Source organism: Bombina bombina, chromosome 5 (genome assembly GCF_027579735.1).
Source record: "Bombina bombina isolate aBomBom1 chromosome 5, aBomBom1.pri, whole genome shotgun sequence".
Lineage (NCBI taxonomy): Eukaryota > Metazoa > Chordata > Amphibia > Anura > Bombinatoridae > Bombina > Bombina bombina.
The window spans coordinates 601,496,066-601,512,361 of NC_069503.1; the positions used below are offsets into that span (position 1 = coordinate 601,496,066).

Sequence of the window (16,296 nt, forward strand, 5' to 3'; positions counted from 1 at the left end):
TTGGATAGATGCCCTACATAGGATGGTATGTTAAGAAAAATGTATAAAAAGCTACAGTATGACATTTCTTATGTAGTCAAAGTATACAAGAAATTGTCACACATGTTTTGTAGTCTCTCATTGCTATCTGCCTGCTGATGTACCAGAATAATAGAATAAAGCTGTTCTAAATCAAAGTATTCTGGTGTGGTGTCTTCCTGAACTAACAAGAATATTAACCTAACACAGAATCTGCAATACTTCTATAATAAAATGCTCTAATATATTACTGCTATCTATGTGTTTCTATCTATGTGTTTAAGCCGTTCTTTGTGGGTTGTGTGTGAGTGATTCTCAGAATAACCAAGTATTGGTTAAATAAACATTTGAATAAACTGCTTACCTCCTTCTGGTAAACAAGTCCATCTTCATACATCTTAACAAAGAGGTGCTGAGTCCATTTATAGTAATCTTCTGAGCATGTAGTAATTTCCTAGAAGTAAAAGGTAAATAAAGTGACACATCCATAATACAGTAACATGAACAGGCATAAACTTTTAATGTACAAAATATACCATACCTACATTAACCCCTTAATGACCGACGACGTACACCGTACGTCCTCACAAAAAATACCCTTAACAACCGAGGACGTGCGGCGTACGTCGTTGGTCTTGGAAAGCAGTGGAAGCGATCCTAATCGCTTCCAGCTGCTTTCCGGTTATTGCAGTGATGCCTCGATATCGAGGCATCCTGCAATAACATTTCTTACCCCTCCGATGCAGAGAGAGCCACTCTGTGGCCCTCTCTGCACCAGACATCGATGGCCGGTATCGTTGGTGGGTGGGAGCCGGTGTGGGAGGCGGGTGGGCGGCCATTGATGGCTTGGATCAGTAAGAGGGGGCAGGATCGGGTGCGGGGATGCGCACGGGGGCGGGCGCATGCACGGGGAGGGAGCGGGTGGGAACCGCTACACTACAGAAAAATGCGTTTGGCAAATGTGGGAGAGAGGGAGGAGGGAAGTGCAATAAAAATTGATCTGGGAGGGGGGTTAGTCTTTGGGGGGGGGGAGCTACACTACAGAATAAAAAAAACTAATTTTTTTGTAAACTGGGTACTGGCAGGCAGCTGCCAGTACCCAAGATGGCTCCCAATAAGGTAGAGGGGGAGGGTTAGAGAGCTGTTTGTGGGGGATCAGGGGGTCTGATGTGTCAGGTGGGAGGCTGATCTCTACACTAAAGCTAAAATTAACCCTGCAAGCTCCTTACAAGCTACCTAATTAACCCCTTCACTGCTAGACATAATACACGTGTGATGCGCAGCAGCATTTAGCGGCCTTCTAATTACCAAAAAGCAACGCCAAAGCCATATATATGTCTGCTATTTCTGAACAAAGGGGATCCCAGAGAAGCATATACAACCATTTGTGCCATAATTGCACAAGCTGTTTGTAAATAATTTCAGTGAGAAACCTAAGGTTTGTGAAAAAGTGAAAGATTTTTTTTATTTGATCGCATTTGGCGGTGAAATGGTGGCATGAAATATACCAAAATGGGCCTAGATCAATACTTTGGGATGTCTTCTAAAAAAAATATATACATTTCAAGAGATATTCAGTGATTCCCGACAGATATCAGTGTTCCAATGTAACTAGCGCTAATTTTGAAAAAAAAAGTGGTTTGGAAATAGCAAAGTGCTACTTGTATTTATTGCCCTATAACTTGCAAAAAAAGCAAAGTACATGTAAACATTGGGTATTTCTGAACTCAGGACAAAATTTAGAAACTATTTAGCATGGGTGTTTCTCCAACATTGGTGTGTCCGGTCCACGGCGTCATCCTTACTTGTGGGATATTCTCTTCCCCAACAGGAAATGGCAAAGAGTCCCAGCAAAGCTGGTCACATGATCCCTCCTAGGCTCCGCCCACCCCAGTCATTCTCTTTGCCGTTGCACAGGCAACATCTCCACGGAGATGGATAAGAGTTTTTTGGTGTTTAAATGTAGTTTTTATTCTTCTATCAAGTGTTTGTTATTTTAAAATAGTGCTGGTATGTACTATTTACTCTGAAACAGAAAAGGATGAAGATTTCTGTTTGTAAGAGGAAGATGATTTTAGCAGACAGTAACTAAAATCGATTGCTGTTTCCACACAGGACTGTTGAGATGAAGTAACTTCAGTTGGGGGAAACAGTTAGCAGACCTTTCTGCTTAAGGTATGACTAGCCATATTTCTAACAAGACCATGTAATGCTGGAAGGCTGTCATTTCCCCTCATGGGGACCGGTAAGCCATTTTCTTAGTCAAAATATAAAAGAATAAAGGGCTTAAAAAAAGGGCTTAAAAACTGGTAGACATTTTTATGGGCTAAAACGATTGCTTTATTGGGGCATATTATGCAGATTCTAGCTAATAATTGGCATTATAATCTTGGGGAACGTTTAAAAAACGGCAGGCACTGTGTTGGACACCTTTTTTAGTCTGGGGGCCTTTCTAGTTATAGACTGAGCCTCATTTTCGCGCCATTACTGCGCAGTTGTTTTTGGAGAGCAAGGCATGCAGATGCATGTGTGAGGATCTAAGAATCACTAAAAAAGCTTCTAGAAGGCGTCATTTGGTATCGTATTCCCCTCTGGGCTTGGTTGGGTCTCAGCAAAGCATATAGCTGGGACTGTATAGGGGTTAAATTTGAAAACGGCTCCGGTTCCGTTAATTTAAGGGTTAAAGCTCTGAAATTTGGTGTGCAATACTTTTAATGCTTTAAGACACTGTGGTGAAATTTTGGTGAATTTTGAACAATTCCTTCATACTTTTTCACATATTCAGTAATAAAGTGTTTTCAGTTTGAAATATAAAGTGACAGTAACGGTTTTATTTTAAAACGTTTTTTGTGCTTTGTTGACAAGTTTAAGCCTGTTTAACATGTCTGTACCATCAGATAAGCTATGTTCTATATGTATGAAAGCCAATGTGTCTCCCCATTTAAATTTATATGATAATTGTGCCATAGTGTCCAAACAAAGTAAGGACAGTAATGCCACAGATAATGATATTGCCCAAGATGATTCCTCAAATGAGGGGAGTAAACATGATACTACATCATCCCCTACTGTGTCTACACCAGTTATGCCCACACAGGAGGCCCCTAGTACATCTAGTGCGCCAATACTTATTACCATGCAACAATTAACGGCTGTAATGGATAACTCCATAGCAAATCTTTTATCCAAAATGCCTACTTATCAGAGAAAGCGCGATTGCTCTGTTTTAAACACTGAAGAGCAAGAGGACGCTGATGATAACTGTTCTGACATACCCTCACACCAATCTCAAGGGGCCATGAGGGAGGTTTTGTCTGATGGAGAAATTTCAGATTCAGGAAAAATTTCTCATCAAGCTGAACCTGATGTTGTGACATTTAAATTTAAATTAGAACATCTCCGCGCACTGCTTAAGGAGGTGTTATCTACTCTGGATGATTGTGACAATTTGGTCATTCCAGAGAAATTATGTAAGATGGACAAGTTCCTAGAGGTTCCGGTGCCCCCCGACGCCTTTCCTATACCCAAGCGGGTGGCGGACATAGTAAATAAAGAGTGGGAAAGGCCCGGCATACCTTTTGTTCCCCCTATATTTAAGAAATTATTTCCTATAGTCGACCCCAGAAAGGACTTATGGCAGACAGTCCCCAAGGTCGAGGGGGCGGTTTCTACTCTAAACAAACGCACTACTATTCCTATCGAAGATAGTTGTGTTTTCAAAGATCCTATGGATAAGAAATTAGAGGGTTTGCTTAAAAAGATTTTTGTACAGCAAGGTTACCTTCTACAACCATTTTCATGCATTGTTCCTGTCACTACGGCAGCGTGTTTCTGGTTCGAGGAACTAGAAAAATCGCTCAGTAAAGAATCTTCGTATGAGGAGGTTATGGACAGAGTTCAAGCACTTAAATTGGCTAACTCTTTTGTTTTAGATGCCGCTTTGCAATTAGCTAGATTAGTGGCGAAAAATTCAGGGTTTGCTATCGTGGCGCGCAGAGCGCTTTGGCTAAAGTCTTGGTCAGCGGATGTGTCTTCCAAGACAAAATTGCTTAACATTCCTTTCAAAGGTAAAACATTATTTGGACCTGATTTGAAAGAGATTATTTCAGACATCACTGGGGGAAAGGGCCACGCCCTCCCACAGGATAGGTCTTTTAAGGCTAAATATAAGCCTAATTTTCGTCCCTTTCGCAGAAACGGACCAGCCTCTAATTCTGTATCCTCTAAGCAAGAGGGTAATACTTCACAACCCAAACCAGCCTGGAAACCAATGCAAGGCTGGAACAAGGGTAAGCAGGCCAAGAAGCCTACCACTGCTACCAAAACAGCATGAAGGGATAGCCCCCGATCCGGGACCGGATCTAGTGGGGGGCAGACTTTCTCTCTTTGCTCAGGCTTGGGCAAGAGATGTTCAGGATCCTTGGGCGCTAGAAATAGTTTCTCAAGGTTATCTCCTGGAATTCAAGGAACTACCCCCAAGGGGAAGGTTCCACAGGTCTCAATTATCTTCAAACCAAATAAAGAGACAGGCATTCTTACATTGTGTAGAAGACCTGTTAAAGATGGGAGTGATACATCCAGTTCCAATAAGAGAACAAGGAATGGGATTTTATTCCAATCTGTTCATAGTTCCCAAAAAAGAGGGAACATTCAGACCAATTTTGGATCTAAAGATCCTAAACAAATTTCTCAGGGTACCATCGTTCAAAATGGAAACTATTCGAACGATCCTACCTACTATCCAGGAAAATCAATTTATGACTACCGTGGATTTAAAGGATGCGTACCTACATATTCCTATCCACAAGGAACATCATCAGTTCCTAAGGTTCACTTTTCTGGACAAGCATTACCAGTTTGTGGCACTTCCATTCGGATTAGCCACTGCTCCAAGGATTTTCACAAAGGTACTAGGGTCCCTTCTAGCGGTTCTAAGACCAAGGGGCATTGCAGTAGTACCTTACTTGGACGACATCCTGATTCAAGCGTCGTCCCTGTCAAAGCAAAGGCTCATACGGACATCGTCCTAGCCTTTCTCAGATCTCACGGATGGAAGGTGAACAAAGAAAAAAGTTCTCTGTCCCCGTCAACAAGAGTTCCCTTCTTGGGAACAATAATAGATTCCTTAGAAATGAGGATTTTTCTGACAGAGGTCAGAAAATCAAAACTTCTAAGCTCTTGTCAAGTACTTCATTCTGTTCCTCGTCCTTCCATAGCGCAGTGCATGGAAGTAATAGGATTGATGGTTGCAACAATGGACATAGTTTCTTTTGCACGAATTCATCTAAGACCATTACAACTGTGCATGCTCAGACAGTGGAATGGGGATTATACAGACTTGTCTCCGACGATTCAAGTAGATCAAAAGACCAGAGATTCACTCCGTTGGTGGCTGACCCTGGACAATCTGTCACAGGGAATGAGCTTCCGCAGACCAGAGTGGGTCATTGTCACGACCGACGCCAGCCTAGTGGGCTGGGGCGTGGTCTGGGAATCCCTGAAAGCTCAGGGTCTATGGTCTCGGGAAGAGTCTCTTCTCCCGATAAACATTCTGGAACTGAGAGCGATATTCAATGCTCTCAGAGCTTGGCCTCAACTAGCAAAGGCCAAATTCATAAGGTTTCAGTCAGACAACATGACGACCGTTGCATATATCAATCATCAGGGGGGAACAAGGAGTTCCCTGGCAATGAAAGAAGTGACCAAGATAATTCAATGGGCGGAGGATCACTCCTGCCACTTGTCTGCGATCCACATCCCAGGAGTGGAAAATTGGGAAGCGGATTTTCTGAGTCGTCAGACATTCCATCCGGGGGAGTGGGAACTCCATCCGGAAATCTTTGCCCAAATAACTCAATTATGGGGCATTCCAGACATGGATCTGATGGCGTCTCGTCAGAACTTCAAGGTTCCTTGCTACGGGTCCAGATCCAGGGATCCCAAGGCGACTCTAGTAGATGCACTAGTAGCACCTTGGACCTTCAACCTAGCTTATGTATTCCCACCGTTTCCTCTCATCCCCAGGCTGGTAGCCAGGATCAATCAGGAGAGGGCCTCGGTGATCTTGATAGCTCCTGCGTGGCCACGCAGGACTTGGTATGCAGACCTGGTGAATATGTCATCGGCTCCACCATGGAAGCTACCTTTGAGACAGGACCTTCTTGTTCAGGGTCCATTCGAACATCCGAATCTGGTTTCCCTCCAACTGACGGCTTGGAGATTGAACGCTTGATTTTATCAAAGCGTGGGTTTTCAGATTCTGTAATAGATACTCTGATTCAGGCTAGAAAGCCTGTAACTAGAAAAATTTACCATAAAATATGGAAAAAATATATCTGTTGGTGTGAATCTAAAGGATTCCCATGGAACAAGATAAAAATTCCTAAGATTCTATCCTTTCTACAAGAAGGTTTGGAGAAAGGATTATCTGCAAGTTCTCTGAAGGGACAGATCTCTGCTTTATCTGTTTTACTTCACAAAAGACTGGCAGCTGTGCCAGATGTTCAAGCATTTGTTCAGGCTCTGGTTAGGATCAAGCCTGTTTACAGACCTTTGACTCCTCCCTGGAGTCTAAATCTAGTTCTTTCAGTTCTTCAAGGGGTTCCGTTTGAACCCTTACATTCCGTAGATATTAAGTTACTATCTTGGAAAGTTTTGTTTTTGGTTGCAATTTCTTCTGCTAGAAGAGTTTCAGAGTTATCTGCTCTGCAGTGTTCTCCGCCCTATCTGGTGTTCCATGCAGATAAGGTGGTTTTGCGTACTAAGCCTGGTTTTCTTCCGAAAGTTGTTTCCAACAAAAATATTAACCAGGAGATAGTTGTACCTTCTTTGTGTCCGAATCCAGTTTCAAAGAAGGAACGTTTGTTACACAATTTGGACGTAGTCCGTGCTCTAAAATTCTATTTAGAGGCTACTAAAGATTTCAGACAAACATCTTCCTTGTTTGTTGTTTATTCTGGTAAAAGGAGAGGTCAAAAAGCGACTTCTTCCTCTCTTTCCTTTTGGCTTAAAAGCATTATCCGATTGGCTTATGAGACTGCCGGACGGCAGCCTCCTGAAAGAATCACAGCTCACTCCACTAGGGCTGTGGCTTCCACATGGGCCTTCAAGAACGAGGCTTCTGTTGACCAGATATGTAAGGCAGCGACTTGGTCTTCACTGCACACTTTTGCCAAATTTTACAAATTTGATACTTTTGCTTCTTCGGAGGCTATTTTTGGGAGAAAGGTTTTGCAAGCCGTGGTGCCTTCCATTTAGGTGACCTGATTTGCTCCCTCCCTTCATCCGTGTCCTAAAGCTTTGGTATTGGTTCCCACAAGTAAGGATGACGCCGTGGACCGGACACACCAATGTTGGAGAAAACAGAATTTATGCTTACCTGATAAATTACTTTCTCCAACGGTGTGTCCGGTCCACGGACCGCCCTGGTTTTTTAATCAGGTCTGATGAATTATTTTCTCTAACTACAGTCACCACGGTATCATATGGTTTCTCCTATATATATTTCCTCCTGTCCGTCGGTCGAATGACTGGGGTGGGCGGAGCCTAGGAGGGATCATGTGACCAGCTTTGCTGGGACTCTTTGCCATTTCCTGTTGGGGAAGAGAATATCCCACAAGTAAGGATGACGCCGTGGACCGGACACACCGTTGGAGAAAGTAATTTATCAGGTAAGCATAAATTCTGTTTTTTTGGTGGCTGTAGATGTGTAACAGATTTTGGGGGTCAAAGTTAGAAAAAGTTAGAAAAAGTGTGTTTTTTTCCATTTTTTCCTCATATTTTTATCATTTTTTTATAGTAAATTATAAGATATGAAGAAAATAATGGTATCTTTAGAAAGTCCATTTAATGGCGAGAAAAACGGTATATAATATATGTACAGTAAATGAGTAAGAGCAAAATTACAGCTAAACACAAACACCACAAAAATGTAAAAAATAGCCTTGGTCCCAAACGGACAGAAAATGGAAAACATGATTTTAATAATGTTTCTATTTCCCTTTAAAGGAACAATCTACTCCAGAATTATTATTGTTTAAAAAGATAGCTAATCCCTTTATTACCCATTCCCCAGTTGTTGCATAACCAACACGGTTATATTAATATACTTTTTACCTCTGTGATTACCTTGCCTTTGCAGACTGCCCCCTTATTTTAGTTCTTTTGACAGACATGCATTCACATAAGAGGCGGCCTTTAAAGGCTTAGAAATTAGCATATGAGCCTACCTAGGTTTAGCTTTCAGCTAAGAATGCCAAATGAACAAAACAAATTTGATTATAAAAGTAAATTGGAAAGTTGTTTAAAATTACATGCCCTATCTGAATCCTGAAAGTTTAGTTTTGACTAGACTGTCTCTTTAAAGATAACTTCCTTTAAAAAGAATACAACTAACCATTTGCATTTACAGCAGCACTATTAAAATGTAACAGATTGCATTAACAAGGAGCCCTTTTGTGTTAAACTTTAAAGTTTTAGACTATATATGCAATGAGCTTAATTAAAGTCTAAAAATGAAAAAAATATTACAACCCCCTACCCAATTACATCACAACACCCACAACATCGATCTGCAGCTAAACCCGTAAACGGTTTCTAACTGCAGCCCCAGGTGGGTGAGAATTGCAGAGATTTTGCAGAAGCTTCACATATGCAGGATAAAATGTCTTTAAATAAACAGTAAAAACAATTCATTTTAGACCAAAAATGGAAAGAAACGGCTCAATTTTGTGATATGCTGGAGTGACAGTATTCTGGGACACCAGACTCATTCAGCATTTCAGTTTGTGACACAAAGGTTGAAAGAGCAATTTGATCCTTGTACATTTTCTTTTTATCTTCAACGTGATGTTGAAATGGGAATAAAACAGTTTGGCAGCTGAAGTTCCTAGCTGTCATGTTACATATGAACTGGGGAAATGTATTTTTGTCTATAGCTGATACATTTTGTGTTATTATAAAATATGCAATTTTCAACATTATTATCATCAGGTATTTGTAGAGCGCCTACAGATTCCGCAGCGCTAACATGCATCTCTTATAGTCTCTGTTGGTAATGCTGTAGGTATGTTCATTGTGTAAAAAAAAAAAAAATAATATGAAGATTATTTAGATATTTGTCTGTGTACAAACAAAGTAGTTGTAACACGTAAACTATTTGAATATTGGCTATTCAGTATATGTTTGAACTAATGGCTATCCAAATATTTGCTCGGCATTCTAACATTTAAATTTTCTCTCTCATGTACACGTTAAATATATGAGAATCATAAATCAAAAGCAGCATTTCATTCCTATACATATTATGTATCAGGCTTATATTAAGAGCATTGATTTCTGCGTAAGTCAATGAGATTCAAAGAATTGGAACACAACATTCAGTTCATTGTGAAACCATTCAAATAAATATTCAATGAAGACTTTAAAGATATACTTTAGCTTAAAGAAAATATTTAAGCGTTATGTAAAGGCTCCTAGAAACATTACAATGGGGACTATAAGTACTCTGATCAATTAAAGTGAATGTACATTTTTTTACATCAGCTGCCTCCTAATTACTGTTTTAACCATCTGTATCATAACTGCTATGTTTATTTTTTTAGAAAAATTAAGATTGTTTATATATTTGAATTACTTACTTTTTTCCACTTTCTATCTTCCTCCTCCCACCCGGCACTTCCTTGTTCTTCACATGTGACGTATAGAGCAGTCCCAACCGCTCTATACGTATGTGTGAAGCGCGCACCCATTCAGCTTTTTTTTCTGAGCATGCGCATAATTTCAGTGATGCCTCCTCATTCATGCCTAATCTCGATCCTAAAACCAGATACCCATCAATTATTAAATTCATTAATTCAAACGAAACATGAATTACACCCATCTTTGCTCTTTAGCCTAAATAATTGCTCACATATAATTTTTTGCAGAAGCGCATGCGCGTTCTATGAACACGCATTGCTTCTGGTATAGGATAACATTTTCAAACGCATGCGCTGAAGAAGCGCATGACATATCGAAAAAGGGTTATAACCCCCTGTGGGGGAAACGCGGATTAGCTAGAGTAGCTGTCATTCATTCCAATAATGAGGGACAACATGGCGGGCGGAGGCAGCGCGGCATAAAAATAGAGTTTAAAAGGTATAATTTTGGATTTATTGCTAAGCTTGTTAAAAATCGATGAATTAAACTCCCCCTTATTTGAATAGCTTAACAATATTGCATTAAGCAATAGGGGTGACTTTACATTCACTTTAAGTCCCAGATTACAAGTGGAGTAAAAATGCACAATATTTTCACTCCACTCGTAATACTAGCGCATGCAATTGCATGGAAGCTTGGCGCTCATGAAAGCGCACTTCCATATGCTCCAATGGAAGCCTTGTTCTCATGCCATCTGATTACTAAGCAATAAGATTATTTTCTTTACATTTGACAAAAGGCATTCTGTCACAAATGTTTAATATGTTCTTAATATATAGAACAAATTAGTCTTTAGTGACTATATAACATAATTTATGCTTACCAGATAAATTCCTTTTCTAACTGGCAGGGAGAGTCCACAACTTCATTCCTTACTGTTGGGAAATACAACACCTGGCCACCAGGAGGAGGCAAATACACCCCAGCCAAAGGCTTAAATATCCCTCCCACTTCCCCTATCCCCCAGTCATTCTGCTGAGGGAACAAGGAAAAGTAGAAGAAACATCAGGGTATAAAGGTGCCAGAAGAAATAATATAAAAAAGGGAGCCGCCCATCAAAAAAAGAAATTACGGGCGGAGTCATCGACTCTCCCTGCCAGGAAGGAATGTATCTGGTAAGCATAAATTAGGTTTTCCTTCCATAAGGCAGGGAGAGTCCACGACTTCATTCCTTACTGTTGGGAAAACTATACCCAAGCTCCAGAGGACACTGAATGAATAACGGGAGGGAACCTCCCTAATGACCTTGCTTAACTTAGTATCATCTGCAAAAATAGAGATGTCACTATTTAATCCTTGCTCTAAGTCATTTAGAAAAATATTTAAAAAAACAGGGCCCAGTACTCTCAAAATTGTCATAAGTAACACCTAATACATTATTTTTAAAGGTTTGAAATGAAGACTTTAAATGCTAAACAGCATTATAAACCTAATAATATAGATTGTATCATCATCAAAGTTTAATTAACAAAAACATTTGCTAAACATCACCTAATAAAATAATTACACAACAGATTGCATCATCATCAAACTAAGTTTAATGAACAAAAACGTTTTTTTACTTGCATTTTTCTGCAATCAGTTCTCTGCATTGTTAGCATGTTAGATAATATTGGTTCTGCACCTATTCTATGCATTTTAATCTGCAGTGATTAATAGGCAGTTAGGCACCCTCACCTCAAGCAGCTGGACAGGAAGATAATAGGGAAGTGGCTGCAAGATCTTGATTGATAGGTCTTGTCTGATCTGTGTACACAGATCAGTTTCAGGCTGTTAAACTAGCTTAACTTTGCTGAAACACAAGCGGACAGCTCCACCTACTGGCTATTTTAATTAGTGCACTGATTTTTAATGCATTTCAATAGCAGTCCCATGACTGAAAAAAAGGTTGTTATTCTGAAACGGCGCAAATTGAACCGGCGTAAACCGAGGGCCACCAGTATGGGCAAGTAAATGGAAAATGAGATTTAATAAGGGAAAATGCAAGGTTCTACATTTTGGAAGTAAAAATAAGCAGGCAACGGGACAAGCCAAACAGAGGAGGAAATGGATTTGGGAGTAGTAATAGATAACAAGCTAAAGATGGGTGCACAGTGCAGGGAAGCGGCTTCAAAGGCTAATAAGATACTAGCATGTATTAAAAGAGGCATTGATTCAAGGGAGGAAAGCATAATTCTGTCACTATATAAAGCCCTAGTAAGACCTCACCTTGAGTATGGAGTGCAGTTCTGGGAACCAATCGCAAAAAAAGATATTGCAGAACTAAAAAAAGTTCAGAGAAGGGCCACAAAGCTAATTAGGGGATTGGAGAATTTAACCTATGAGGAGAAGCTAGCCAAACTGGGTCTGTTTTCTTTAGAAAAAAGGCACTTGAGAGGTGACATGATTACTTATATAAATATATTCAAGGCCCATATACAGAGGTGACAGAAGCTCTGTTTATTCCAAGAAAATTGTTTCTGACAAGAGGTCACAATTTAAGGTTGGAGGAAAGGAGATTTAATCTCCTGCAACGGAAATGTTTTTTCACTGTAAGAGCAATAAAATTGTGGAACTCATTACCAAAGGAGGTAGTGAATGCCAGTACCCTAGATACATTTAATAATAGTCTGGATACATTTCTGTATATAAAAAAAATTCATGGATATGATTGCTAGTATTAAATGGATCACCTTTTAGTGGGGTTATTTAAGCTGAACTGGAGCTTTATGTAAGTATTTTAGATTTGTATAGGTTGAACTCGAACTTCGGTCTTTTTTCAACCTTATCTACTGTCTTACTATCTTTATGTTATTGTCTGAATTCCTTAGTAGAATGAAGATAGAACTTCAAGGCATGAACCACATCCAGATTGTGAAGCAAGCGTTCCTTCGCCGAAGGAGGATTAGGACACAAGGAAGGAGCAATAATTTCTTGATTAATGTTACAGTCCGCAACCACCTTAGGGAGGAACCCTAATTTAGTACGTAAAACTGTCTTATCAGCATGGAAAACAAGATAAGGGGAGTCAAACTGTAAAGCAGAAATCTCAGAAACTCTGCGAGCAGAGGCATAGCCAGCAAAAAAAGAACCTTCCAAGATAACAATTTAATGTCAACAGTATGCATAGGCTCAAACGGAGCCTGCTGCAAAATAAAAAGAACAAGATTTAGGCTCCAAGGCGGAGCCCCAAATCTAAACACAGGTCTGATCCTAGTCAGAGACTTAACAAAGGACTGCACATTCGGAAGCTCAGCCAATCTTTTGTGTGGAAACCTCTTTTGGCTAAGACTAAACATTCAATCTCCACGTGGTCAGCCTCAGAGAATCTAGATTTTGATGAACAAAGGGCCCCTGTATCAGCAGATCTCTGTGTCAAGGTAACCTCCACTGAGGAGATGAGGACATCCCCACCAGATGCACAAACCAAGTCCTTCGCAGCCACGATGGAGCAATCAGAATCACTGATGCTCGCCCCTGCTTGATGCGAGCCACCACACGAGGGAGAAGCGGGAATGGAGGAAAAAAGAGTCTGAACCTCCATGGTACTCACAGGGCATCTATCAATTCCGGCTGAGGATCCCTCGACCTCGACCCATTCCTGGGTAGCTTGGTATTAAGGAGGGATGCCATGAGATCTATCTCCGGTGTCTCCCACTGGCTGCATATCTATGCAAACACCTCGGGTGGAGAGACCATTCCCCTGGGTGAAAAGATTGCCTGCTGAGGAAGTCCGCTTCCCAGTTGTCCACACCCAGAATGTGAATCGCTGACAGCGTACATCTGTGAGACTCCACCAACTCTAGTATCTGAGATACTTCTCTCATCGCTAAGAAACTTCTCGTTCCCCCCTGATGGTTGATGTAGGCAACCAAGATTATATTGTCTGATCGGAATCTGATAAACTGGGATGAACCCAGAAGGGGCCAAGTCCTTAAGTTATTGAAGCTCGCCCGCAGTTCCTAAATATTGATCGGATTGAGTCCACAGACCTTGTGCCTTCTTGGCACCCCAAACAGCTCCCCAGCCGTAGTCACAATCTCCCAGGACGGTCTCAAGAAGCACGTGCCTTGGGACAAATGATCTGGACACAGCCACCAAGAGAACCAGTCTCTCGACAGGTTGTCCCGCACAATCTGTTTAGACAGATCTGAATGGTCGCCACTCCATTTTCTCAGCATGCATAGTTGTAAGGGTCTGAGATGGAATCTTGCAAAAGGAATGATGTCCATACAGGACACCATGAGTCCAATCACCTCCATACACTAAACCACTGAGGGTTAGCTTGCAACATCTATGATCTGTGAGGAATATTCTCATGGATATGGAGTCTATTATTGTCCCCAGGAAATTCAACCTTGTACTTGGAATAAGAGAACTCTTTTCCAAGTTTATCTTCTATCCATGTGATCGAAGAAAATTGAGATGGGACTCAAAGTTCTTCCGCTAAATAAAAAGATGGTGTCTGTACCAAGATATCATCAAGGTAATGAACTACTGCAATACTTTGTGTTCTGGCAACAGCTAGAAGATCCCAGCAGAACCTTTGCAAATATCCTTGGAGCAGTAGCTAGGCCAAATGGAAGAGCTATAAACTGAAAGTGCTGTTCCCTGTGTATCGGGACGTGAAGGTATGCATTCCTCAGGTCTATTGTGGTTATAAACTGTCCTTCCTGAACTAGAGGAAGGATTGACCGTATTGTCTCCATCTTGAAAGAGGGAACACTCAGAAACTTGTTTAGGCAATTTAGGTCCAGAATTGGACGAAAAGTTCTCTCCTTCTTTGGAACCACGAAAAGGTTTGAATAAAACCCCAAACCTCTTTCTGCTGTAGCTACTGGGACAATTACTCCTAGAGAGGAGAGATCCCGTATGCAACCTAAGAAGGCACCCCTCTTTTTTGGTCTAGTAGACGACTGGAGAGAAGGAATATGCCCCTGGGCAGATGAGACTTGAATCCTATCCTGTATCCTTGAGATACAACCTCCAGGACCCAAGGATCCTGTACATCCTGGAACCAAGCGTCTGAAAAAAGAGACAGTCTGCCCCCTACTCGATCTGATCCCGAATCGGGGGCCACCCTTCATGCTGATTTGTTCTCGGCAGACTTCTTAGTCTGTTTGTACTTATTCCAGGACTGAGTCGGCTTCCAAGTACTCTTGGGCTGCTCGGACTTGGAGGAGGATTACTGTCGTTGTGATTTGTCAGAACAAAAGGAACGAAAATTAGACAATTGTTGTCACTTAATTTTTCTTGTCCTGTGGTAGGAAGGGACCTTTCCCTCAGGTAACCGTAGAAATAATGGAGTCCAGCTCTGGACCGAAAAAAATCTTCCCCTTGAAAGGGGTCTGGATTTAGAAGTCATATCCGCAGACCAAGACTTCAACCAGAGAGCCCGGCGGGCTAGGACCGCAAAACTAGAAGCCTTTGCATTTATGCGAATAATCTGCATATTCGCGTCACAGATGAAGGAATTAGCAATTCTCAGAGCCTTAATTCTCTCCTGAATATCCTTGAGGGGAGTCTCCACCTCAATGAGCTCCGACAGTGTTGCACCAGTAGGTAGCTGCTCCAGCAACCGCGGCTACAGCTGCCGGCGGTTGAAATAAAAACCCTGTATGCTGAAACATCTTCCTCAGAAAGGTTTCTATTTTCTTATCCATAGGCTCTCTAAAAGAGGAACTATCCTTCAGAGGTATAGTAGTACGCTTAGCCAGTGTAGAAATAGCACCATCCACCTTAGGGATGGAGCCCCATAAGTCTCCATCCCTAAGGTGGAAGAAATTGAAGAAATAAAGCACTTTGGATTTTATTCAGAGGTTGTCTTTCTGGACTTTCTGGGCTGTAGTGCGCTACACTCAACATTACACTAAGTCTAATTGAGAGTCAGGGACTGGGAATAATTTTTTAAAAGTAGACAAGGGGGAAAAAGAAGTTCCTATTCTTTCCCATTCATTACTAATAATGTTCACCATCTTAACTGGCACAGGAAAAGTCAGAGGGACCTTCCTGTCTTCATAAACCCTATCTAATTTAGGGATCTTAGGTTCCTCAGGGAGAGTAGCCTGTGGAACCTCTAGCGTACACAGAACCTCCTTTAATAAAAAAATGCAGATGCTCAATTTTAAATCTAAAGGAAGGTTCCTCCACTGAAGGAGGTTTAGAAACTGAAGTCTCCGACTCAGAAAGTTCACCCTCTGAAGCTACAGAGGTTAACTCATCCTCGGATAGCTGGGACAGAGTAGCTAAATCTGACAAATATTTAGATGACTCTAAGTCAGGAGAACTATGTTTAACCTTTCTCTTAAGCTTGTTAGAGCGAGGTAAGGCACTCAGGCCGCAGAGACTGCAGATTGTAACTGCGCGGTAAAGTCTGCAGGAAAAAAGCCCCCTCCAGATGGAGGATTAGTTGAGCTGCGGGGAACTGCATGTAGAGCGGGTAGGGTAGAAAGGGTAGTAGTCTCTAGGAACCCAGATTCCTGAGAGGTAGACGGCTCAGAGGGGCTTATAGCGCTATGAGTATTAGCAAGCTTGTCTCCCTTCTTAGACTTTAGAACAGTGTTAAGGCAAATGGAACAAAATTGAGCAGGCGGGCAAACC

General features: G+C 41.3%; 1 protein-coding gene across 4 annotated transcripts in view; it reads right to left on the reverse strand.

The window, feature by feature from the left end:
• LARS2 (leucyl-tRNA synthetase 2, mitochondrial) overlaps positions 1-16,296 on the reverse strand; it is a 515,565-nt gene that overhangs the window by 369,744 nt on the left and 129,525 nt on the right. For all 4 annotated transcript variants that reach the window (XR_008402566.1, XM_053714561.1, XM_053714560.1 and 1 more), the window contains one exon: positions 383-472. Coding sequence is in view for 3 of the 4 variants with exons in the window: in XM_053714561.1 (XP_053570536.1) it covers positions 383-472 (90 nt within the window). In the remaining variant the exon portion in view is untranslated. The remainder of the gene's footprint in view (positions 1-382; positions 473-16,296) is intronic.